At 56.7% G+C, this 24,711-nt stretch overlaps 1 protein-coding gene across 4 annotated transcripts in view; it reads right to left on the reverse strand.

The window, feature by feature from the left end:
• Positions 1–506: 506 nt before the first annotated feature.
• Positions 507–24,711, reverse strand: part of SNX8 (sorting nexin 8) — a 49,714-nt gene continuing 25,509 nt past the window's right edge. For all 4 annotated transcript variants that reach the window (XM_047089120.1, XM_047089116.1, XM_047089118.1 and 1 more), the window contains 10 exons: positions 14,576–14,766; positions 11,735–11,852; positions 11,349–11,470; positions 9,408–9,488; positions 8,106–8,266; positions 7,469–7,601; positions 4,649–4,717; positions 2,615–2,764; positions 2,075–2,224; positions 507–672 (listed from right to left, as the gene is read on the reverse strand). In XM_047089120.1, the coding sequence (XP_046945076.1) occupies positions 562–672; positions 2,075–2,224; positions 2,615–2,764; positions 4,649–4,717; positions 7,469–7,601; positions 8,106–8,266; positions 9,408–9,488; positions 11,349–11,470; positions 11,735–11,852; positions 14,576–14,716 (1,236 nt within the window). In that variant the 5' untranslated portion in view covers positions 14,717–14,766 and the 3' untranslated portion in view covers positions 507–561. The remainder of the gene's footprint in view (positions 673–2,074; positions 2,225–2,614; positions 2,765–4,648; positions 4,718–7,468; positions 7,602–8,105; positions 8,267–9,407; positions 9,489–11,348; positions 11,471–11,734; positions 11,853–14,575; positions 14,767–24,711) is intronic.

A 24,711-nucleotide genomic window follows, 5' to 3' on the forward strand; every position in this document is an offset into this window, starting at 1 on the left:
CGCCGTACCCACACCCGTCCGGAGTGCCCACCGGCCTTAGGTCACAGTCCACCCTCACTGACTGGTTCATCAGATACGGCCACCTCGTGTCCAACACGGGGGTTCCAACCTCCCCGTCCCTGGTCATCGGACCCAGACCCTCCCGACTCCCCAAAACTCATGGGTGCCCCCTGCACATGCCCCCAGGCACCTGCTATGTGGAAGCCATCCTTGCCACCCTGACCTCCTGGAATCAGAGAAGACCTTTCCAGGGAACCTTAACTCTTGACCGCCAGGCTCAGGCACAGTGCAGCATCGGGCGGGGCCCAGGACAGCTGAGCAGACCCCCATGGCCTCCGGCCCTCGTGGATGTTCAGAGGCCTGGGGTCACATCCTCAGCCCCACTCCCCACGAGGGGAGCACCCAAACCCCGGCCCCACTGGGCCTGGGGGTCAGTCAGACACCGGGGACCCCGCGGGGGGTGGGGGGCAGCCACTATCTGGAGGGAATTAAACAGGAACACGCCATTTGGAAAGAGGTTTTAGTGAGGCCGCCCGGAGCTCCCGCCCCAGGCGTCTGGCACTAGCGAGGAGACACGCCGTCCTGCGGGAGCCTCGGTGGAGTCGGGGAGCCGCTGGGTCCAGCGAAGAGGCAGTTTAGTTTGGGCTTCAGGTCGTTCCACACCTTGCTCATCTGGAGAAGAGGGAGCGTCCCAGGTTGAGACAGGCCACGAGCCGGCGACCCGCCCCAGTGTGTCCGTTCCCCGCAAAACCCCTGGAAGCCCGCCACAGCCCACCCGGAGACCCCGGCCACTGCCCCCGGCGCCACAGGCCCCTCCGCTGCCTGCTCTCATCCCCTTCCGCCTCGGATGGCTTGGCGTAAGGGGAATCCGAAGTCCACCGCGACAAGCCGTCCGGGTGTTTCCGGCATGACTGGTTCTAGACCAGAGACTGAGCTGCCCGCTGAGACGCTCATTCACAAATGCCCCCGGCCGGACTGACAACCTCCACCTTCTAGCCCCTCACCCTGCCTCCAAGATGTCGTCCGCGAGTGTTATGGACTGCACACCTGAGCTCCTGCTATGCGCTGTCCGTCCAGACAGAACCATACCCACCCCACGTGTGGGCTCCACACACATCTACCCGGTCCGGGAGAAGCCCATTCCTCCCCGGCTGGCTGAGTCAGGATGGTCCCCCCCACCCCCCACTGGTCAGTGTGGTCCCTGGGGACAGGGACGCTGTAGTCTTCCGTGCGCCCAGCACAGCCCCGGACCCCAGCTGCTTGCAGCCCATCGCCCTCCGGGTCCCCAGGTGATCGTGGAGGTTCAAGGACACGACCAAGGCCGCAGAGCTCCAACAGGCACGGAGCCGGGGCTCTACAAGCTGTGGCCGAAGCTCCCCCACTGTTATCAAGGACCCCTGAGCAGGTGACTGCGCTCCCAGGGCTAACTAAAGGCGTCGAAGGAACCCGGAACACACGATGTCTGAAGGCAGCACCAGCAAAAGCAGAACCACCCGAGAACCGTTTACAAGTTTCCTCAACCCTGCAGACACCTAGCCTTCCAGGCTGTCCGGAGAGGACACACCCGGCCCCGTCTGAGAAGCAAAGGGTCCAAGCCTGGCTAGCGCAACACGGCTCTGGGTCGCGGGGGCCAGGCAGGTGTCAGCGCGGCTTGCCAAGCCTCAGGACAAGCACAGCGCTTCATCCCCGTTTATAAGCCGCCATCTGGAGGACGCTGACCAGGGGTCTTCAGGAAGCGACCCCCTGCCTCCTCTGACTGATTCCCCACCGTCTCTTGTCTCACTCAGTTCTGGGGGACGCTCTGCTTTACCCCGACTCTGAAACTCCTCCGGGAGAAGAGAAATGCTTCCTTCGTTGCCTCCCACAGTCCCGTCCCCTCCCCCGAGAACGGCGTGGACAACTTCACCCCTGCAGTTCAGGCTCCGTGTGAGACTAGCAGATGTGAGCAAGGCGGGCTGAAAGGTCCCGTGCCCACCCCCTCACCCCCCAGCTCCCTGCCCTTCCCGGTGACCCTGCAGGGCCAGCTGCAGGGTGCCAGACTTGCAGGCAGAAAGGTGCTGGCAGGCAGACCCACCTCCTTGTGCCCCTGGATCTGAGAGTTGACAAAGGCACCGAGGATGTGGGAGGTGAGGGGCAGGTACACGTGGACCAGCTGCATCTCCTGGTGGAGGCAGTACAGGGAGAAGTAGCCCCGGAGCTCCATCGTCTGGATCGCGTTCTCCTGCTGCACAGGAAGGAGGCGCCCTTGCAGCGGGCGGCGCGCACCGCGGGGCACCGCGCCAACACGGGCCCTGCCCGCGCCCCGCCCCGCACCACCGCCGAGGGAAACGCCAGCCACTCGTGCCAACCGGGCATCCAGACGGCACCGCTCCGGGGGCGCCTGGGTGGCTCAGTTGGGTTAAGCACAAAGCACCGCTCTGGGCGTGGCGGGGCGGCCCTCCCGCCGCCGGCTACCCCAGCACAGGGCAGCGACGTCCGGGCAGCACGGGAGCCAGCCAAGGACAGGCCCGAAGTCCAGCTCCGGGGGGCCACCAGGCCGGGCGCGCAGCCCAGCCCAGCGGGGCAGACCCGGGCCGCCCACGCCCCCTCCCCCCACCCCCCGCGCCAGGACCACCTCCACGATGCGGGACTCCAGCTGCTCCACGGAGTCGGGCTCCCGGCTCTGCACAGCGGCGCTCATCATCTGCCGCTTCATCAGGCTGTACTTGTGCAGGGCCCGCTGGTGCTTGTGCAGCACGCCCTTCTCGTGCCGCTCGCACAGGTCCTGTGGAGGGAGGTGCACCGTGCTCGGCCCCCAGCGGGAAGGGACCCGGAGCCGTCCCCCCCACCCCCCCCCCCCGTGGGAGCCAGCAGGTGAAAGAGAGCACGGGAAGGAGACTTTGCAACAGACGCAGGCTTCCGAGTCCGCCCCATTCACACGCGAGCGTCTCCCTCCGCGCCGTTCACATTCGAATCCCTCCCTCCGCACCGTTCACACTCGAGCACCTCCACGCCATTAACACGCGAGCCTCTCCCTCCGCGCCGTTCACACGCGAGCGTCTCCCTCCGCGCCGTTCACATTCGAATCCCTCCCTCCGCACCGTTCACACTCGAGCACCTCCACGCCATTCACACGCGAGCCTCTCCCTCCGCGCCGTTCACACGCGAGGGTCTCCTTCCACGCCGTTCACACTCCAGCCCTCCCTCCACCCTCCGCCGTTCATACCCGAGCCCTCCCTCCGGCATTCACACTCAAGACCCCGCTCCGCGCCATTAACACGCGAGCCTCTCCCTCCGCGCCGTTCACACGCGAGCGTCTCCCTCCGCGCCGTTCACATTCGAATCCCTCCCTCCGCACCGTTCACACTCGAGCACTTCCACGCCATTCACGCTGGAGCCTCTCCCTCCACGCCGTTCACACTCCAGCCCCTCCCGCCTCAGAAAAGGCTCAGGCACACACTCTCTCCCTCCCTGCCCGGGAAGTGCTCACGCCACAGAGCGGCTTGGGGCCAGGCCCAGGGTCGAACCAAGAGGGGTCGCAGTGCCAGTCGGCACCACAAACCAAAACCACACGGAAGACAGGGCCTGTCCACAGAGAAGATGCCAGAGCTCCGGGACAGCGCCGGACCTCGGCCTGTCACGCAGCCCAGTGTCAGAACGCCGTGTGCCTCCAGCAGCACAGAGACCAGTCTCCAAAAGGAAGCTGCACGGGCATTTCCCTGCAGCCCTAAAATAACCTCAGTCAGGAGTCTTGTGGGAAATATCGGCCACTGAACCAGTGCTGGGATTTCGAGGCTGCCTGGCTACCATCCAACTTAACAGACAAATCCCTTCGGAACATTCCTCAAAGTACCAGGCTCCCTCTCCTTGAGCTCAGCAAGAAGGATTCTCTGGCTTCACAGGCAATCCAACCTGTCACCAGTGCTGCGACAGGAAGTCTGCAGTCAGACTTCCTGGAATCTCTGCCCGTGGAAGGGGCAAGCTCCCTCAGCACCAGGCCAGCCCCTCACGGTATCTGTAAGGACCTAGCATATTCACGCGTGCTCTCGCACACACACACGTGCACACACGTATAGGCGTGCATGCATACACACGCAAAAATGCACACTACGTGCACACGTGTGCATGCGTACGTGCACACATACAGATACACACGTGTGCATGCATACATGTACACTGGTACACATATTAATACGTGTGCACACACATTCACATGTACACACAGATACATATGTACACAGATACCCTAACACATATACACGTACACTCGCTCAGGTACATTCACACGCACGCACAGGTTCACGTACATACGTGAACACATACACATATGCATGCACACACGCATGCACATTCATACACACGCACACTCACATACACATGCACACATACCTATACACACGCACTCACGTGAGCCTACACTCACGTGTATGTGTGCATGTGCACACACCCACACACCTTCCATGGGCAGACGAAGGCAAGCCAGAGGCCTGTCCGCACGCCTGCCGGGACACAGCCGGAACCCCTGCAGTGCCCGCCGAGACCACCCACGGTCTTCCCTCCTCGGCCCTGACTTCACGGCTCTTTTCCCACTCCCCCGGAGTCAAGCCCTGAAAGTTCACGGGAGACTTCTCGACAGCTCCGTCCCTGGCCAAGGAACAGCCGGACTCACTTTATAGGACTGCAGCAAATCCAGGAAGAGGTTCAACTTCTCCACCACGTCATTCTCTTCCTGTTTGCCCTAGAAAACAAGGGTGGGTGACCAACACCGAGCACCACGGGACCCAGAGGCCCGGCCACGGCCTCCCGTCTGCAGGCCTGAGCCGGCCCTCCCCCCCACGGCCCCCAGCCAGCTCTGCAGAAGAGCCCCCTTCCCACACGACAGCCCCCCACACAAGGCAGGGGAGCCAGAGAAGCCAGCGGCTAGGCGAGAGCTACGTCCTGGGCCTCCAAGGTCACCCGTCCACTTGCGCTCGCCGCTCAACACCACTGGGCCTCGCGGCCCGCCAAAGCCACGGTCACAGTTGGGGCCAGGCTGGCCTCCTGGGAACACCCAATGCTAACACTGTGCTCACGGCCACGTGTCCTGAAGGGCTACAGCACAGCTTACGTCCTTCAGCTCCCAACACCTGCCGAGCACCTCGCCCAGGCGCAGCACCGGCTCCTCACGAAAATGAGCCCTTTTACGACCTCTAGAGCTCCAGCTGTGGCAGAGCATGAAGAGCGCCTCTCATAAACCGCACATCAGGCCCAGTGTGTAGAGGGTGCCGCCGGAAGGCGGCAGAAGGTGTGAAGAAGCGAATAGAAGGACGTGTCTGAGGGGGTTACGAGCACCGCACTGCGAGCCAGCGGTTTCGGCCCACGCTCTGCGGCCGACTCAGGGAACCCCAGGACTCCAGCCCGATGACCTCAGAGGCTCCAGGCCACTCCAACCCACGCCCAGAGCCAAGATTCCAGCCAGTAAGGTTACAGGAAAATAGCAGTGTTTCAGTCTTTTAAAACCTGGAAAGGAAAACACCAGAGATCCACAGGTGCCCCGTTCCTTCCTGAGTGGGCAGGGGGGCCCAGGAGAATGGAGCCTCCCCCAACCCGTCTAGTAGTAGGAGGGCCTGAGGGTCATTCCTGCTCGCGTCCCTGGCTCCCAGGTCCTCGTTCTAGTCTGATGCCCCAACGCGTGAGACCCCACACCGCCATCCTGTCCGCAGGAAAACGGCCCGCTCTGGGTCTCAGCGGTCTCGCTGGGCTGCGGCGATGCAGCTCTCCTCACAGTCTGCAGAGAACAAAGCCAGGACGCGTGGAGACAGAGTGAGGAAAACCCTCCCTTGCATGCCTTTGCTCACACAGCCAGAGTGACTAGAACCCCGGCTGTGCTGGATCAAAGTCCTGATGGGCCTCTGATCCACTTTCACATTAAGACGACACTAATTCCACTTCACCGTGAAAACCACCGCGGACAGAGAGCAACATTCAGGAAGTGGCACTTCCTCAGACGTCGCATTTCAAAGCAGCATCCGTGAGATATCAGAGAATCTCGGAGCCGGGGGGAACTTCAAACTACAAACTTGCACATCAGAAGCCCGAACCCTGTCTCCCTCTTCAAACGCAGAAACCCAACATCCAAATCTCAGTCGGAAACCACCGGAGACGACAGAGTTTGGAATTTCCACCCCGCGTTCTGCGTGACCTCGGGGGGGCTCACGGTGCGCCCCCCACACACCCCCACGCCTGCCACGTGGCTACTTGTTGAAGAAGGAGCTGTCTGGGGCCCGGGATCCCCGCAACCAGGATAACTTCACTTTTCCGTTTTACAATCAGCTGTGAGGAAAGTTCAACAGGTTAAATGAGAAGTGTTTTAATGACTTCATCCAGCCCCCTCCTTTTCACGGACCAGAAACAGGCCGGAGACCAAAGGGACCTGAGCCACGTCCCACCACAAGACACCGGCCGCGCACCGAGCAGGCTCCCTCTCCACGCGGGCCACACCTCCAACACCACGTGCCCGGTCCTCCCCACGGTGGAAATGTGGGCGCCACGCAGACCTGGACACGGACTGGGCCCGGCACCAATTCCGAGAAACGCCAACACCAGTTTCTAATGGGAACACACAGGCACCAGAACCACAGAGGAAGAAAACCCGGGACTTTCCCTACCCGCAACAAGATCAGATCCCTTCTTCAACACTCAGAGATATCCTGGGCCCCTGAGGGCCCCACGTGAAGCCTGAAAATCCCCCAATTCCACGCTTGGGGATCGGCCACCGTCACTGTGTTCTCCGGCTTGCTACTAAGGAGCTTTGCGTCTGAGGCAGCAAGGCTTTCCCAAGTACATCATTTTAATTTATTTAAAACCATCTACCGTTTTTAGACGGTTTTAGATGGTTAGGGAAAGCCCGTTTCCCCAAGAACTGGGTAGCAAATGCTCACCCTCAAAGTCATGTAGCAGTTTTACAGCATAAAAGCACCCAGATGAGCCTTTCCGGCTGTCAGTGAACACCGAACCTTCCAATCGATCCCCAACGACCACACCGCACCCGTGTGGATGGCGGAAACATTTCCAGAGTCTAACTGGGTATCTGGGGGGTACGAGGGGGCTCTCGCGGGGTGCTGCAGCTTACTTGTTTTTCTCTTAGGTGACCGAGGGGCCAAATACTTGCTGGCTGGGACAGCACAGCGGAAACTATGTGGTCCACCCACAGGTATCTGAGGAAGTCAGAGATTACGTTTGCCAGGGCAGTTACAGCGTCTGATTTCAGCAGAGTCAACCCTCCGAAGATCAGACCCCATCTGTCTTCGTCATCAGCAACCCTCTTCAGAGTCAACGGCTCACGGGAAGCCGCTCGGAACTGACGGGGATGTGCAGTTCCCGCGGGGCCCGGCAATCCACTCGCCACAGACTCTGACCTCTGAAGTGCATGTGAGAAGATGTCCCGCGTGTGCTCCCCAGGTACAGAATGTTCTTCGGAACGGACACCGTGGAGAACAAATTCACTCACCTGCTGGGCGGCCTTGTCGGCGAGCAGTGCAAATTCAACGGACAGGCCTTTCAGTGCCTGTTTCAGGGACCCCCACGTGCTACTGTGCAGAGTGGCCCAGGAGGGGAGCGGGGTCGTATCAGACCCTAAAGCACTAGGGGAAAAAGAGACGGACGACATGACACTCAAGGCCTGGGAGCTGACCTGGCCGTCCGCCACAACAACCCGTGACCCAGGACGTGCGTCCGAAACACCGGGCCTCAGCCCCTCCCCCAGACCTCGGGACCAGTCCCGGCCAGCAACCCCCAGCGCCTGCGGGGGAGGGCGGAGTCACGCTGACAACAGCCCTCAGTGTCCTTTTCCAAGTGAAATCGACCCCTTCTCAGATCTAGTTCCGACCTCGGGAGAACGTGTGACATACATGTGACACACGTGTGACACAGTGGTGCACACTCACGTACTGAGGGATCCACGTTTCCCTGCCTAAATGCCTCAGTTTTCTTCTTCCTAACATCACTGACCATTTCCCCAACTCTCTGCTTCCCCTTTCCAAAGTGAACCAGGTCAGAACGGAGGGGATTCTGGGCAAGCACCTCTGCCTGGACGTCGGCAGGCCCCTCCCCACCTGACCGAGCCCTGCAGAGCTGGGGGCACCTGCCTCAGCTCCTTCCCGAAGATGAGGAGGTCAGCAGCATTGTCGATGGCCCTCGACGCAATCCGCTCGGCCCGGTCGCGAAGCTTGTGGAAGCTGTTGTAGATGTTTCGAATGAGCTCCCGGCTGACGGCGAACTGAGTCTGGATGTCGGCTGGGAGGAAGTCCTGACAGGGAGGAGAGAAGGCCGCGGGTTACTGGCCGTGAAGTGCCTTGGGGAAAAGACGACCGTCGGCAGGGGAAGAACGGTACCCACTGAGCAGCCAGTGAGCCCAGACGCCAGGCCACGGGGGCACTTCGCTGGGCCTCCCTTCTGGTCCAGGAAAGAAACAGCCCATCATCACCCACACACCACGGACACGAAGCGGAGTGGCCCCTAGTGTCCGCTGAAGCCGGATCAAACTGACGTCCTGCCGAAACACACCCCTGTACTAACCTTCAAGTACTAGCATTCAAGTACTAATCCTCAAGCTCAGAGTGACAATCACAAAGTCCTAACCCTTCCCTCGAGGCAGGGCTTCCCAGGGGCCCTCGCTTTCCCCCAAGAATCAACTTCTCACCAGCTTTAGTGTTAACTACCCGTTAATATTAACCATCGTTTACTGTAACATTAACTAGATAATGCTTACAAAACAGGCTGCTTAGGGAATGAAATGAAGGTAAGATACATGTATTTCTGTACGGAGAAGCAGTTTAACAAGAAAGGAGGGCCGCCCAGGGGTTCAGTCAGCTAAGCGTCCGACTCTTGGTTTCAGCTCAGGTCACGATCTCGCGGTCTGTGGGATCGAGCCCCACGCCAGGCTCTGTGCTGACAGTGCAGAGCCTGCTTGAGATCCTCTCTCTCCCTCTCTCTGCCCCTCACCAATCGCTCTGGCTCGCTCTCTCTCAAAATAAACATCAAAAAATTTTAAAAAGGGAAGGAAAAAAGCTAGCCAACAGCTACCTTAATTCTTTTTGAAAAAAAGAACAGACTAGCCAAATTTTAAAATAAACCAATGTGACAATCACTCCCCTGAAATCCGAGAAGCTAGTGACGAAGCCAGTGTCTGCCTGAATCACAAAAAGCCTCAGTCACGTCCGGGCAGGCCGCTCAGAAGTCTGGGACCTTGCCAGACGACAGCCTCTCTGAGCCTGTCTCCCCATCTGGGAAATGGGCAGCACACCCGCTGTCTGAAAGGAGAGCCGATGAGAAAACCGCGCCGCGGGCCTTCGTGTCGTCTCCAGCACGCGGGGGAGGCCCAGGACGGTAGCTGGTACGCGGTCGCCGCCCTGGTTGGGGGGGGGCGAGTGTGGCGGCGGGAGCGGTACCTTGGCCCGAGGAGCCAGCTTGCAGCTCATGAACTCGTCTCCAACACACTGAGCCGACTCCTTCAACTTGTTCTGCACGTCCTGCGAAAGGAAGACAGAAACGCCACATCCACCAGCCGCAGCAGCGTCTGCCTGAGACCCATTAAGTCAGCGAAAGGCAGGATGTAGTCCTTCCTCGAGAGAGCCAGGTTTCCACGGATCTGCTCTCACGTAAGTATCCAGAATCTCTTCCCGGACTTTTCTCCACTGACCTCCACCTTCAGGACGGCCGTCCACAGACAGGAAAGCCTGACCTAACGGCAGCTCTGGAGGGGAGACCTGTCTCCAGGAAACAGAGACTGCACGCACACGGCAGGGACGGCGTCCGTGCTGCTGCCGTCAGGCTCATCACATCCGTTAGGTCCCACCCACGTGGGGCACAGGGACCAAAGACGAGGTCTCTTCCTCCCTGCACACAGACCCACGGGCCCCAGGCCCACGGAGCCCCGGGAGAGCTGGTGGGCAGCACACAGGGGCCCAGCCCGGCCCTCTGACAGCAGGCCTCCGTGGCAGTCCACGTCAAGGACCCACAAAGAGCCACGGGAAACACAGGCAAAGATCCTAACATGCAGCTGTTTGTGGGTCAAGGAATTCTAGAATTTCAGAGAGGCCCTGAAGACCATCTGGCCCAATTCTCTCATTTTACCAGAGGAAAGAGTCAAGGAGGCCATAGGGACACTCTACCTGTGTGAGAACAAGGGGTCAGAGGAGCCTTAGCCTCTAGAATGGGGGCGCTGTCCGGCTCCACGCCTAGGAGCACCCTCCCGTCGTGAGCCGTGTACAGCTCCCACGTCCCACCACGTTCCTCTTGTGGCAATGAAGATCCCTGCTCTAAAGGAACCTGTCCACCCAGCGTTCACAAGGCCCACACTCCCAGCTCAAGGGCAGACAGTCACAGAAACGTCCCCCGAACGACTGCTTTAGGTCCCATAAAAGAGGCAAAAGTGACAGGTACCCCCTGGCTGGCAAGGAGGGAAAGCCAGCAGCCTTCTCAAGGAGGGTCTCGGTGTGTCTCATCTTCCTGCAGGGGAAGAGAGTGTGGGATCGAGCCCCTCCTAGGTCCCTGGGGAAGGGAAAGCTACCGTGTTGGAGCCCCACCCCCACCCCACCCTCTTCCTAGGCGGAGCCGGCCGCCCTGGGGACCAGGCAGTGACTTCCTCCACAACTGTGAACAAGGACACTGCAAGACAGCAGAGGGACGCCCACGGCCGCCTGGTTTCTAACTGAAACTAACGTGCACGTGGAGACAGTCCCGGCACGCAGGTCTATGCTGCAGCTCCACTAGAAAGACTCGGCTCAGGGGACTCCTGGGGGGCTCAGTCAGGTAAGTGTCCAACTTCGGCTCAGGCCATGATCTCACGGTTCGTGAGTTGGAGCCCCGTGTTGGGCTCTGTGCTGAAGGTTCAGAGCCTGGAGCCTGCTTGGGATCCTCTGTTCCCCTCTCTCTCTGCCCCTCCCTTGTGTGCGTGCTCGCTCTCTCTCTCTCTCTCTCTCTCACACTCAAAAATAAACATTAAGAAAATATATAACTCAACTCAGCCTTCCAGTGGTACTTAAGGTGGCTCTTTTCGCTTCCCAGAAATCGCTCATCCTGATCTGGGGTCTCGAGCATTTCCGTAACCCCTCCCAAACAGAGCCTCTGTGACCGAGCCTCAGTGCCCACGGCGACCGTGCAGAGAACCCTCTACCTGGATAGACAAAATCCTGCCAAGTCAAAGCCAGGGGCGCCTCGTAACGTTACACCCCCGTGATCTGGGAGGAGAGCAGATGTCGCTCCTGGCACCACGAGGGCAGCAGACTCCCCGAGGGCCCCCAAACGAGGAGGGCAGGAGAACAAGCACGCTCAGGAACGCCACTCACACGGGGAGACTCGGGGCGCACCCACAGCAGAGCGATACTCACCGGGCCACTGAAGGACAGGAAGAGCCGGAGGGCCACGTCCTCGGAGAACGGGGGGTGCCGGGCCACCAGGTTGATGAAGCGCCTCAGGGCCCTGCGCCGGGCCTCAATGAACTCGCGGTCGGCTGCAGACCGAGAGCAAGGGGTCGGCCGGCAGCCTGCGCCGCGCCCCCCGCCCCCCCCCACCCCGGCCATCTGGAAACGTGACGGGAAAGCCCGGGTCCCTTCTGTCGTAGCCCACAGCAGCCGCCCCTCGCCGGTCCCCAGCGTGAGCGCTGGGCGCCACCAGTGGGGAACGAGGGGGTCCGCGGCACCCACCCTAGCTGGCCCCGGCCTTCCCGCGCACGTCTCACACGGGGCGCCCCGGCCCCCGCCCGAGCCCGCTCTACCTCCCAGCACTCTCTTGGGCGGAAGGGCCGGCACCATGCGGTAGGGGAACTTCTGCAGCAGCATCTCGTGGAAAACCACGAAGTCGTTGTACCGTCTGTACACGGAGGACCTGAAGCGCTAGAAGACAAGAGGGCCCGCGGTCACGCCGGACGCCGGAAACCTCCCCGGGTCACCGCTCCCCTCCCTCCCATCCCGCGCCCCGAGACGGAGCCCGCGCGACACGGGGCCTCATCCCCGCTCATGGGGCCTCCACGGCGAGGACGGGCACCCTCCTCCCTCCCGGCGCCGCGCGGCTCGGGCCTCATGTCCAGCCCCCACCACGGTCTTCACGGAGCGCTCAGCCGCGAAGCCGGCACCCACCCCACCCTCAAAGGCAGCGCTCGGGCCGGAGGCCTTCCCCACTGGGGGCCGGGGTCGTCCTCCCACACACGCCCCAACACCGGCACGACCAGCGCGACGGCGTCCCGGGCCCAGCGGTCGACGCAGACCAGACCCCGACAAGGGGGGCGGACGGAACGGACGTCCGACTGCAAGTCCGTCTGCCCCGTGGCAGATAAAACCGCGGGTGCCACGAGGGATCCACGCGACAGAGGCGCGACCTGGACCTACTGGAAGGGCCCACGCGACGGACGCGCACGAGCCGCTAGCCTGGGAAGTATACAAGCTGCCCTGGTGGTAAATGATACTGCGGAGTGAGAGGGGCCGGATGATTCCAACGACAGGACGTCCTGGAAGAGGCGGAGCTGCGCAGGCAGAAGACAGGGGCTGCCTGGGCTCAGGGCGGAGGGAGGAGCAGGGGGAGCACAGAGGACTTTTAGGGCGGTGAACAGCGCGAGGGACACGGGACGGTGGACACCTGCGGTCCCACGTTCGCCCAAACCCACAGAACGTGCACCCACCCAGAGGGACCCTCCCGTGACCCATGGACTCCGGGTGATAACAGCGTGTCAGTGTGGGGTCACCGACTGTGACAAATCCACCATCTGGGGGACACCGATAACGGGGGAGTCTGGGGGGGAGCGGGGCATTACGGGAAATCTCTGTCCATTCAGCTCAATGTTGCGGTGAATCTAAAACTACCCCCTAAGGTCTACAAAAAAATTAAACATGCTACATGAAGAAAAACACAAAGTCAGTTGTGCCACGTGCTGGGGACTGCATGTGTCGGGCCCCCTCTGGATCTGCCCCAGCCTCTGGCGAGCGGGACGCAGGACAAAACGCGCGGCCCCTCTGCCTGAACACCTGCAGGCGGATCCCTCCGCCCGGCAGGGCTGCCTCCTTGCGAGACGACACGCGTGCTTAAGGAATTACGTTACTGAGACGGAAAGGGCCAGAAGCCCAACCTCATGCCCCTGTGATGCGCCGTCACCTGGGGGAATGGCACCCACGGGCAAGGGAGAACTAAGTTTACTCACAGGCCTCGGTGACCGCGGCTTGGAAACACCATGAAACAAAAACCCTGTGATTCCTGGGGCGCCCGGGTGGCTCAGTTGGTTCAGCGTTCGACTTTGGCTCAGGTCATGATCTCTCGGTTCACGGGCTGGAGCCCCACGTTGGGCTCTGTGCTGACAGCACAGAGCCTGGAGCCTGCTTTGGATCCTCTGTCCCCCTCTCTCTCTGCCCCTCCCCTGCTCTCTCTCAAAAATAAATGAAAACATTAAAAAAAAAAAAAAAAAACAAAAAATACAGCGGCACCTGGGTGGCTCAGTCAGTTAAGTGTCCATCCCGATTTCGACTCCGGTTAAGATCTCACATTTCATGCGTTCGAGCACTCTGCACTGACTGCAGAGCCTCCCTGGGATTCTCTCTCTCTCCTCTCTCTCAGCCCCTCCCCTGCTCACTCCTTCTCTCTCAAAAATAAATAAAAACATTTAAAAAAAAAAAAAAAAAAAGGAAAGAAAGAAACCACCCTGTGATTCTGGATTCCCATGGCACATGCACACGGCCGTTCGGTTCGGAAAACGCACTTCCTCCCTGGATGACGACCGAAGCCTGACAGTGGCGGGGCCCCGTCACCAGGGCGGCCCTCTCGCCGGTGGGGCCCTGCTCTACCTGTCCCTGCACATCTCCCCCTGACACAGAGGGGCTGCACAAGACCCAGGATGCTGTCGGCTTGGCAATGACTTACTCCTCAGTTTCTGAAGAATAAATCCCTCCCCCCGCCAATGTTTATCCTAACAGCACTGGGATATAGAAAGAGAACATACACACACACCCGCCCCCAGTGTTTATTCTAACGGCACCGGGATTTAGAAAGAGGACAGACAGAGGGACAGGGATATCAGTGTGCTCCATGCAGACTCGCAGTCCTGGTGCCAGACGCCTCGTGAAGTCTGATATCGGCGGGCAGGATAACAGGGCAGACGGCGTCCTTAGCGGGGATGAGGCGGACACACCAGTCCTGCCCTCCAAACTGGATTCGCCGCCGGAAGCCCCCCACTCTATCCTCAGGATTTCCCAGTTACTACAAAACCACTCCCAGGCCGGCGTGTGCCCGCACCTGGTGCTCAGAAGACGAGTGAGCTCCTACGAAGCAGCATCCCAGACGCAGGGAAGAGGGGAGCGGGCTGGGCTAGGGGTGTGGCTGAGCCAGAACAGGACCCAGGGACACGCACACGCAGGCTCTGAAGACGTCTGTTGGGCACCCTGGCTCTGAGCGTCGAGTTTTGGGTGTCACCTTTAAGCCCAGCGCAGACTCTCTGCGGTCCTTCTCCGCCTCATACCCCTGCCCTAACGTGTCCCCGCCCCTCCCCACCTCCTCCCAACACACACACACACACACACACACACACACGCACACACACACGCACACGCACACGCGCGCGCGCTCTGCCCCTTACCTGGCTGGAAACCTCGTATTCCACATGCTTTAGGAAGAGGCCCTTCTTCTCGGGAATGAGCTCCACCTGCACGGTGTCCCTGGCCAGCAACTCCTGCAGGGTGTACGAAAGCAGCAGCGGGTTCCCCTGCGGCATCTGCATTCGACTGGGGTGTGGGTCCCTCCGCTCGCTGACCTGGGGCGCTGGCAAGTCTGGAGGGGACAAGGTGACCGGCCGATAAAAACGGCTGCTCGGAAGCAGAGGCTGCCACGGCGGGCCTGCCCCCGCCGCGTGCTAGCTTCGCACGTGGACCGTGGCCACATCACCCCCGTTCATTCAGGCCACGGAGCTTGTGCCCCGAAAAGTCCCCACGCCATGAGGCGTCCACCCGCTCGTGAATCAGCAGACACACCCTCCTTTCCAGGACCAGTCAGATCTAGTTTTCAACCTGGGAATAGAAGAAAGTGAACTATTCACAAGTTACATGCAAAAGAGCCCTCCTTTTCTCTAGAGTCGAAAAGGAGGTTAAAACTAAGAGCCGTAGAATTTCTCTCTCCCACCGTTTCCAGTGAACACGCATGACATCACGTGCCAAAGCAATGATTCCAATTCCACGTAGGTAAAAACCCACATCTTGCTTAGAGCCACGGTTCCTGATCACACAAGTCAAAGAATTAGGCCCTCAAACCTCAGCTTCTTCACACATCACTCACAAAGCAGCAAAACACAGGTCCGAGAGATTACAGGCTAAAAAACACGGAAGTCACAGGAAAAAGTCAGTTTGGCTTTTAGTATAGCGTTTGAAAGAAAAAGAGTTCTTTTCGGTTAAAACCTGTAATAGGGGCTCCTAGGAGGCTCAGTTGGTGGAGGGTCCGACTCAGTTTCGGCTCAGGTTATGATCCCAGGGTCATGGGATCAAGCCCTACATCGGGCTCTGTGTTGAGTGTGGAGTCTGCTTGAGATTCTCTCTCCCTCTCTCTGCCCTCCCCTGCCCAAGCACGCATGCTCTCGTGCTCTCTCAAGACAAATGTTAAAATATATGTATACGTACATACGCTACATACATAATAAAGGTATCCCATAGCGGGAGAGGGGGCCAGAGTCTGATCAACATTGCTATTGCTATAAATAACCACAACAAAGTGTACATTTTTTTCTTTTTCAAAATTTTCTACAACGTGGTTATTTCGCTTTTTTATGATTTACTTCTTAAAATAACACTTTAAGATTCTGGTTTACATTCTAAACAGAATTAATGGCCAGATTACTTTCATCTCTGAAATTACTCAGCATTTTAGAATTTAAAATGTAGCTGCTTTTAATTGACCTTAAAGCTTAAGAAAAAAAATAAACTAAGGCCTTAATGCTTACTTGGGAACCCCAAGGGCCTCATAAAAAGTCCACACGAAAACTAAATATTATGTGCTCTACAAGCAGTAAGCTCCCAAGTGAGGGCACGTATCTAGGGTCAAAACAATCCACCAGGGCGCAAGAAGAAAATATTAATAATTCTATTTGCATTTTGTTCCCTTCTTTTCAAACTTATATTCTTGTGATATCATAACACATGTAACATAATATTAGAGTAGTGCGTGCATGTAACTTACTAAAACATGTGTGTATGGATATGTGTGCATATATTTGCATGCGTATTTCATGTGCAAATGTGTATGTGTGTGTACAAGTGGGTGAATATATGTACACGAGTATATGTGTATACAAGCGTGTGTGTACATGTGTATAAATGTGTGTGCAAGTGTGTCTGTGTATATACCTGAGTGTGTGCATGTAAGAGTATATATGTACATGGGTATGTATGTGTGTGAACTTGAGTGTGTGTGAGTTTATGTGTATATGGGGGGGTACGTACATGTGTGTGTACGTGTGTATACACTACTGTGTATATGTGTACATGGGTATGTATGTGTATCAATGCACACGTGCACGAGTGTGTATGTGTAGATGGGGGGATGTACATGTGTTCAAGTGTATGTGCGAGTGTCTGTATATAAGCATGTGAGTGTGTGTGTACATGGGTGTGTATGTATGTGAACATTAGTGTGTATGAGTATATACGTACATGAGTCTGTATGTGTATCAATGCACATGTACATGAGTATGTATGTGTATATACAGGGGTGTACATGTGTACAGGTGTGTATTTGCAAGTGTGTGTATAAAAGTGTGAGTAGTGAGCGCGTGCACGACCATATACGTACATGGTGTGCGTATATTGCACAAATGTGTGTACGTGTGTATATATGTGTATGAGGTATGTGTACATCAAGAGTCCCCAATATCTTAATGGCCAAAATGTGGAGACCACAGCTTCAGACAGTACCTGTTCTCCCATCCTAAAACCCAGCCCCTTTCCATATGAAACTATTCTGGTGGCCTTAGAACTGCACTGACCCAGTCTCCAGGGACCACACATACCCTGGGTCAACGAGACAGCACGTGTGTCTCAAGTACTCACTCAAGTGAGTGACGAACAACACAGAGACACTGGGCTCAGCAGTACCCATTCAGCTCGCGGCTACCAAGTGTTCCCACTGCCGGGCACAATCTATGAGGATCCAAACTCCAGGGCGAACTGGAATACACCGTGACTTAACTTTAATAGCACCCAGGTAATGAGCCAGGGGGCCCAGACACAGCACCAGGACACGAACTCGGGGGACACAGACGCCCTCAGCTTTGCTCTGGATGCATGCTGGCTGTGGGGGAGCCTGGCACTTAGAAGGGCACTGAAGGAAAGCTGGCTGAATGACTATTTACTGATATTTACTACACTTTCACGAGTGAAAGGTAGCATGTCTGGGGGGAAAACAAAGTCTTAGGTAACTAGAGCACAGAATATGTGGAAAAACAGGAAATAATCAAGTTAAAAGGTAATGGAGAAAGAACATTTTTATCAGAGAAAAGATGTGCAAATCATGTATCTGAGAAGGTACTGGTATCTGAAATATACAAAGAACTCTTACAACGCACTAGAAAAAAAAAAGAGAGAGACAGAGAGAGAAATAACCCAATTTTAAAATGGGCAAAGCATTTGCATACACATCCCTCCAAAGACATACCAGTGGCCAGTGAGCACATAAAAAGATTCTCAACACCATTAACCGGCACGGAAATGCAAATCACAGCCACAGTGAGATACCACCCACTGTGACGGCTCTAATTAAAAAAAAAAAAAGACCAGTGAGCATTGGCAAGGGTGCAGAAAAGTCTCGCTCCTGCTGGCAGAGGCTTACGCGAGGCAAAAACAGTCGGCCACTTCCTCGGTGTCAGAGGCAGAGCCGCTATATGACCCGGCAGCTCCCCTCCTGGAAATACACCCAAGCCAGATGAAAACGTGTGCCCACACAGAGACCTGGAGACAAATGCCCACAGCAGCACCAGGTGTGAGAGCCAAGGAGTGGAGAACCCCAAGCACCCATCAACGGTGAGGGGATAAATAAAAGTGGTTCATCCATACAACAGACTCCTTCCACCGTGGAAAGGAATGAAGAACAGGTTCACGCTACAAGATGGGTAAACCTTGAAAACCTCAGGGGAAGTGAACTAATCCATGCAGGGGATGAGTCCGTCCACAGGAAATCTCCAGAAGAGGCAAACCTACAGAAACAAAGCAAACGGATGCCTGCCTGGAGCTGGGGGCAGGGGGGGCAACGCCTGGAGAAATGAGCAGTGACTACTGGAAAATAGGGGGTTTCTCGGGGAGACGACAAAATGCTCCAGAGGTGATCATGGCAATGGGTGCACGACCCCGTGAACACACCAACGACGCTGTAGTGTACACCTTAAATGAGTGAATTGTATGGCAGGTAATGACAATTCTACACGCCTTAAATATAAAAGGCAACATCAGTAAATGGAAGAGTCCTCTCTTCTACAGAAGCAAAAATGGTCAGAACCAGCTCTTTGAGGACACTGGGAATTGAAGGTCTGTGGCAATCCCAGGCACATTTATTGATGCAATAATTAGCAAAACTGAGGTTATACTGGAGTAGGGAGGCCCTTCCTCCAGTATGGCTGCAGTTGTCATAAGAAAAGGGAAGACCACACAAAGACCCAGAGGCACCCGACACGCGGGGGTGGGCACATGGCAACGGAGGCAGAGACCGAAGGGACACGGCCACAGACCAAGAACACCTTGGCAGCCTCAACCACATGCTGGGAGAGGCAGGAAGGACCCTCCCCTACAGGGTTCAGAGGGAGTGCAGCCCTGCCCATGCCTGGATCTCAGACGTGGGGCCTCCAGGGTTGGGAGGCAACACGTTCCTGTTGTTTCAAGCCACCCCATGTGTGCTGCTTTGTTAGAGCAGCCACACACAACTCACACGAGAAACTTTACAGAATTCGTTCTGAGAGGTCATTAAATAAATCTACAATGGACGGCAGCAACACCTTGGGGAAGGAGGAAAACGTGATTTCCCCAGAGCTGTCACGTTATATTATTTAAACTGTCAGGTTCACAACTGAAGTTTACAAGACACACAAAGAAGAAAGACAGTACAGCCAAACACAGGGAAAAACCACCACCAGAAACTGTCCGAGAAAGGCCAGGCATTGAACTCATTCGACAGAACTGAAGGAGGGGCGCCTGGGTGGCTCAGTCGGTTGAGCGTCTGACTTTAGGAGAGCCTGGATCCTGCTTCAGATTCTGTGTCTCCCTCTCTCTCTGCCCCTCCCCTGCTCATGCTCTGTCTCTCAAAAATAAATAAAAACACTAAAAATAATAATAAAATAAAGAACTAATGCAAAGGAGGAGAGCAGTCCCAGCAATAGAAAATATGGATAAACAGACCAAAATTGTACAAGAGGAGCAGGAAAAGATTCTGGAGTCAAGGAGCTCAATAAACAAAATGGAAAATTCACAAGCAAGGTTCAACAGCAGATCTGAGTGGGCAGAGGGAAGAATCAGCAAACCTGAAGACAGTCAACTGAGACTGTCTGGTGTGGAGGACAGAAAGAAAACAGAATGAAGAAGAACGAACAGCCCCTCAGCAACCTGTACCAACATCACCGACTGCACCAACAACAAAACCAACTGTACCAACACCACCGGCTGTACCATCATCATCAACATGAGCGGCCCAGGAGAGAGGATCAGGAAGAATAGGTGAATGAACTGCCAAGTTTTTCCCAAATTTGATTTTTAAAATCCAGGAACCCAAAAAAACCCACCCAAGATAAAGTCAGGGAGATTCACAACTAGACAGGTCACAATTGCGTGGTTCAAACTGCACCGTTCTGTGTCCAGAGACCAAGAGAAATTCTTGAAAGCACCAGGAGATCAGCAACCGGGCAAGACAAACAGCTCACTTCTCAGAAGCCACGGAGGCCACAAGGCAGTGTGATGGCACATGCAAAGTGCCAGAAGACAGAACAGTCAACCGAGAATTCTACAACCAGCAAAACTATCCTTGCAAACCGAAGGAGAAAATAAGACACCCCAGATGACTAAAAGCAGCCAATTCACTTCTGCACTAGCAGTCGTGTTGTTCCTTCCAAGAGACAAATCCACGTGTGGAAAGAAAGAATGCCAGTAAAGGTAACTGCACTGGTAAATACGAAAGGCAGTAGAAACTTATCCGTAAGTTTTTCTGGGTGACTTAAAAGACAACGTATGAGGCAGTCATCATAAATCTGTTTTGAGGAGCGTACAGTTTATATGGAAACAATCTGCACAGCTGATAACAGAATGGGGAGAGGAAGGGAGCTGTAAGGGAGCAAGATTTCTACACGCCACTGAAATTAAACTTGTACTAATCCAAGCAGGATTGTTACACATTAACATGTTGACGTGTACTCCCAGGGCAATCACTAAGAAAATAACAGGAATAGTATAGTAACCGAAACAAGGGAATTTAAACCGTACACTAGAAAATACCTATTTGATGTAAAACAAGGTAATAACGGAAGAACAGAGGAAAGATAAAAGTAACGCGGGAAAGAAAATTTGGGAAGCACCAAGCATGTACTGATTTTGTTCTCTTCCTGATGGGTCAAGTAAGCTAATCTAAGACATATTAGCTCAGTAACGATCACCAAAGGACCACAGGCTGCTGAAGAACCTGAACTGTGACCACAAGAGAATCTAAAAGTCAGAACCCAAGGGCGCCTGGGGGGCTCAGTCAGTTGAGTGTCAACTCTTGATTTCAGCTCAGGTCATGATCCCAGGGTTGTGGGATCGAGCCCTACATCAGGCTCCAAGCTGAATATGGAGCCTGCTTGACATTCTGTCTCTCTTTCTCCCCCACTCATGCTCGCACTCTTTGAAAGAAATACACACACACACACACACACACACACACACATATATTTAAAAGTCAGAACCCAAAAGGTACATTTTATTGTTACTTTTGTTAACGGGGTCACCTTGTTGTCCAAGCTGCTATTTTCCTTTTATATATATATATATATATTTTATTTATTCTGAATGAGAAAGAGTGACCAGAGGAAGGGCAGAGAGAGAGGGAGAGAGGGTGGAGAGGGAGACATAATCCCAAACAGGCTCCACGCGGTAGCACAGAGCCCGATGGCAGGACTCAAACTCACAAACTATGAGATCATGACCGGAGCCAAAACCAAGAGCTGGACACTTAACCAACTAAGCCACCCAGGTGCCCCCTCTCGTCAAAATTTCAAAAAAAAAAAATTTTAATGTTTATTTATTTTTGAGAGAGCGAGCAAGCGCAGGCAGGGGAGGGGCAAAGAGGGAGGGAGACACAGAATCCGAAGCAGGCTCCAGGCTCTGAGCTGTCAGCACAGAGCACGACGTGGGGCTCGAACCCACGAGCCGTGAGATCATGACCTGAGCCGAAGTCAGACGCTTAACCGACCGAGCCACTCAGGTGGCCCTGGAAAAGTTTTAATCTCAAGAAAGCTATGATTCCAAGTATCAGTTTCCTAAACTGGGACATGTCTTTTGAAATGTTTAAGAAGGAAAACAGATCATTCCAGATCAGCTAACCTGTCATGCAACAGACCACACACTGTGGAAAAGGCAGAAATTCAGGGAGAAAGGGTCTGGTTTTCTGTGGGAGTAAATGTGAAGTTCACTGACAGGACTTAATACCCTTATCAGATGGAAAACGAATTGCACACCCACCCACCCCGCCCCAACAGGTAACAGTTTCTGAGAGAGGCAGCGAGGCCCCATACTGAAAGGCTCCGGACAAAGGATGGGTTTTGACCTCAGACGGGTGTGTGTTGACACCCAGTCTCTCATTTCCTAGCGGTGTGTGCCCGGCAAGCGACCCCCTCCGAGCTAACCACTTACCACCAGTAAAATGCAGGGGCAAGGCTGCCTGCCCAGGGCCAGGCCCTCGTCGGCAACAAACCCTCAGAGGCCTCTCTAGCGGTGCTCCCTCCCTGCTCCAACCCTTCTGACACACAACTGCTCAACCACGGGGTTTGGACTCAACCCAGAACCCAGTTCAAAGCCTTGCCTTGAAATGCCACTCACGGTCCGAGAGAAGCTGGAAGGAAGCGGCTCTCAGACCCGGAGGCTCAGCGCCTCGGGCTGATTCCACACTGCCCCAGCGGCCCTTGTGGGAAATGAGACAGCAGAGCTCAAAGTAACTACCTGCTAGAAATCAGTGAGTAAGCCCCTGCCTCCCTTCGGGATTACCGTGCTCCACTCCGAACCACCTTCGTGCATCCGTGGACTAAAAGGTAGAACCAACTGCCCGTAGCAATAGGTGTTCGGGGCCGTGATCCAGGCTGGCCCGTGGAGCGAGGCCCCACGGGTGGCAGGGATGAGGCCCAGTCTCCACCCCGGGGGACACCTCGCTACCCGACAGAGATGTGCTGGCTCCAGGTGACTGTAAGACAGCCTGGCAGGTGTTGAAGGAACAGGCACTGATGGGGAGTGGCGTCACTCCCAAGCCAGCTACCGGCGCGCCGCGGGACCCCCGGCATGGGCCTCTGCCGCTCTGCAGCACACACAGGGAAATGGTCAGTGAGCAGCATTCAACGTGTCCGGCTCCGAAATTCTGGGATTCTCCAAGCCAGCTATCCACAAACGAAAAGCAATAAAACGTCACACAAAGCCCACTGTCCTTCCCCCCGGTATTTCCATCAGAGCCTCTGGGCAGCAGTCCTGCCACGGGCACGCCCCGGAGAGGTCCAGCCCCTCTGTGTCCGGACAGCCCCCAGCAGCAGGGGCCCTTCCTCACTCGCCACAGGCCGAAGCTTCGGGAAACCAACAAGAGCTGCCCAATGAGCATGCGGTCACGCACACCCTCACTTCATGAAAGCAAGCTCCGGCAAATGCTGACCAACGCAGAAGTCGCAGACCAGGGGACCCTGCACACACACAGGAGGCTGCACCCAGCCCGGCCAGCCGCCCCACCGTGGAGGGACAGCACCAAGCACCCGCAGATACCCCAACTATGCCCCAGCTCGGCCCACCCCCGGGTCTCACTGCTTGCAGAGAGCCCCGGGGGGTAAAGGGCTTTCTCCACCGTGGCAGGTCACGTGTCCTCCAAAGGCAGCCAGGGAGGAAGCTTCCTGCCGTCCGAGTTTAGCAGCACGGTGGGCGGGAAGTTGCGTTCTGACGGCCTCCAAGTTCACCGTTCTACCACCACGCGGATCTGTCCCTACTGCCGTCCTCGGCTGCTGGCTCACCAGCACGTGGGACCGGGACCGGCGAGAGATGGCCCATGCATCAGGGTCCGCTGCTGGGCTTGACCGGACACTGAGGGGTACGACGGCTAGTATCCAAAGTCAGGAAGTAAGTGTGGGCAAGGACGCGGAGGGACCGGACGCCCTGGACGCGGAGGCGGAGACGGACAGTGCCCTGCTGAGGCAAAAGGCAGGGCAGGTCCTCACGAAACAGAATCACACGTGACCGGCGATCCCGCTTCCGGTCTCTCCCCAGAAGAACCGGAAGCAGGACCCGAAGAGACACCCGCTCGCCCACGTTCGCGGCGGCAGGATTCCCGGCGGCCGAGAGGTGGAAGCGACCCACGCGTCCACCGACAGACGACCACAGTGTGGTCCGGCCACACGACGGACTATCACTCAGCCTTAACAAGCAAGGAAATCCTGGCACCGGCCGCCACCTGCATGAACGCGGAGGGCGGGAGGCTGAGTGACACAAACCACACACGGAAGGACGGACACTGTAGGATCCCATTCCCACGAGGCCCCGGGGTCGCCAGACTCGCGGACACGGGAGGACCCACTCCCACGAGGTCCCGGGGTCGCCAGACTCACGGACACGGGAGGACGTGCGCTGGGACCCACTCCCACGAGGCCCCGGGGTCGTCAGACTCACGGACACGGGAGGACGTGCGCTGGGACCCACTCACTCGAGGTCCCGGGGTCGTCAGACTTGCGGACATGGGAGGATGCGCACCGGGACCCACTCCCACGAGGCCCCGGGGTCGTCAGACTCACGGACACGGGAGGACCCACTCCCACGAGGTCCCGGGGTCTCCAGCCTCACAGACACGGGAGGACACGCACTGGGACCCGCTCCCACGAGGCCCCGGGGTCGTCAGACTCACGGACACGGGAGGACACGCACCGGAACCCACTCCCACGAGGCCCCGGGGTCGTCAGACTCACAGACACGGGAGGACGCGCACCGGGACCCACTCCCACGAGGCCCCGGGGTCGTCAGACTCACGGACACGGGAGGACGCGCACCGGGACCCACTCCCATGAGGCCCCGGGGTTGTCAGACTCACGGACACGGGAGGACACGCACTGGGACCCACTCCCACGAGGCCCCGGGGTCGTCAGACTGACGGGGACAGAAAGTATGTGATGGTATCAGGAGCTGGGGGAGGGGGAGGGAGGTCAGTACTGAATGGAGCTCAATTTGGGAAGATGAGAAAGTTCTGGAGAGGGACAGTGGGGATGGCTGTGCAATAACGTCAGTGTTCTTAATGCCACAGAACTGCACACCTGAAAATGGTCAACATTTTATGCCACGTATGTTGTACAATTAAAGAAACACACTCGGGGGTGGCTGGGTGGCTCAGTCGGTTAAGCGTGTGACTTCAGCTCACGGTTCGTGAGTTCGAGCCCCACATCAGGTTCTGCACTGACAGCTCGGAGCCTGGAGCCTGCTTCCCATTCTGTGTGTCCCTCTCTCTCTGCCCCTCCCCCACTCATGCTCGCTCTCTCTCTCTCTCTCT

The sequence above is a fragment of the Lynx rufus genome, unplaced genomic scaffold (assembly GCF_022079265.1).
Source record: "Lynx rufus isolate CCGP_SWC_20201006 ecotype Redwood Valley unplaced genomic scaffold, mLynRuf1.p SCAF_27, whole genome shotgun sequence".
Lineage (NCBI taxonomy): Eukaryota > Metazoa > Chordata > Mammalia > Carnivora > Felidae > Lynx > Lynx rufus.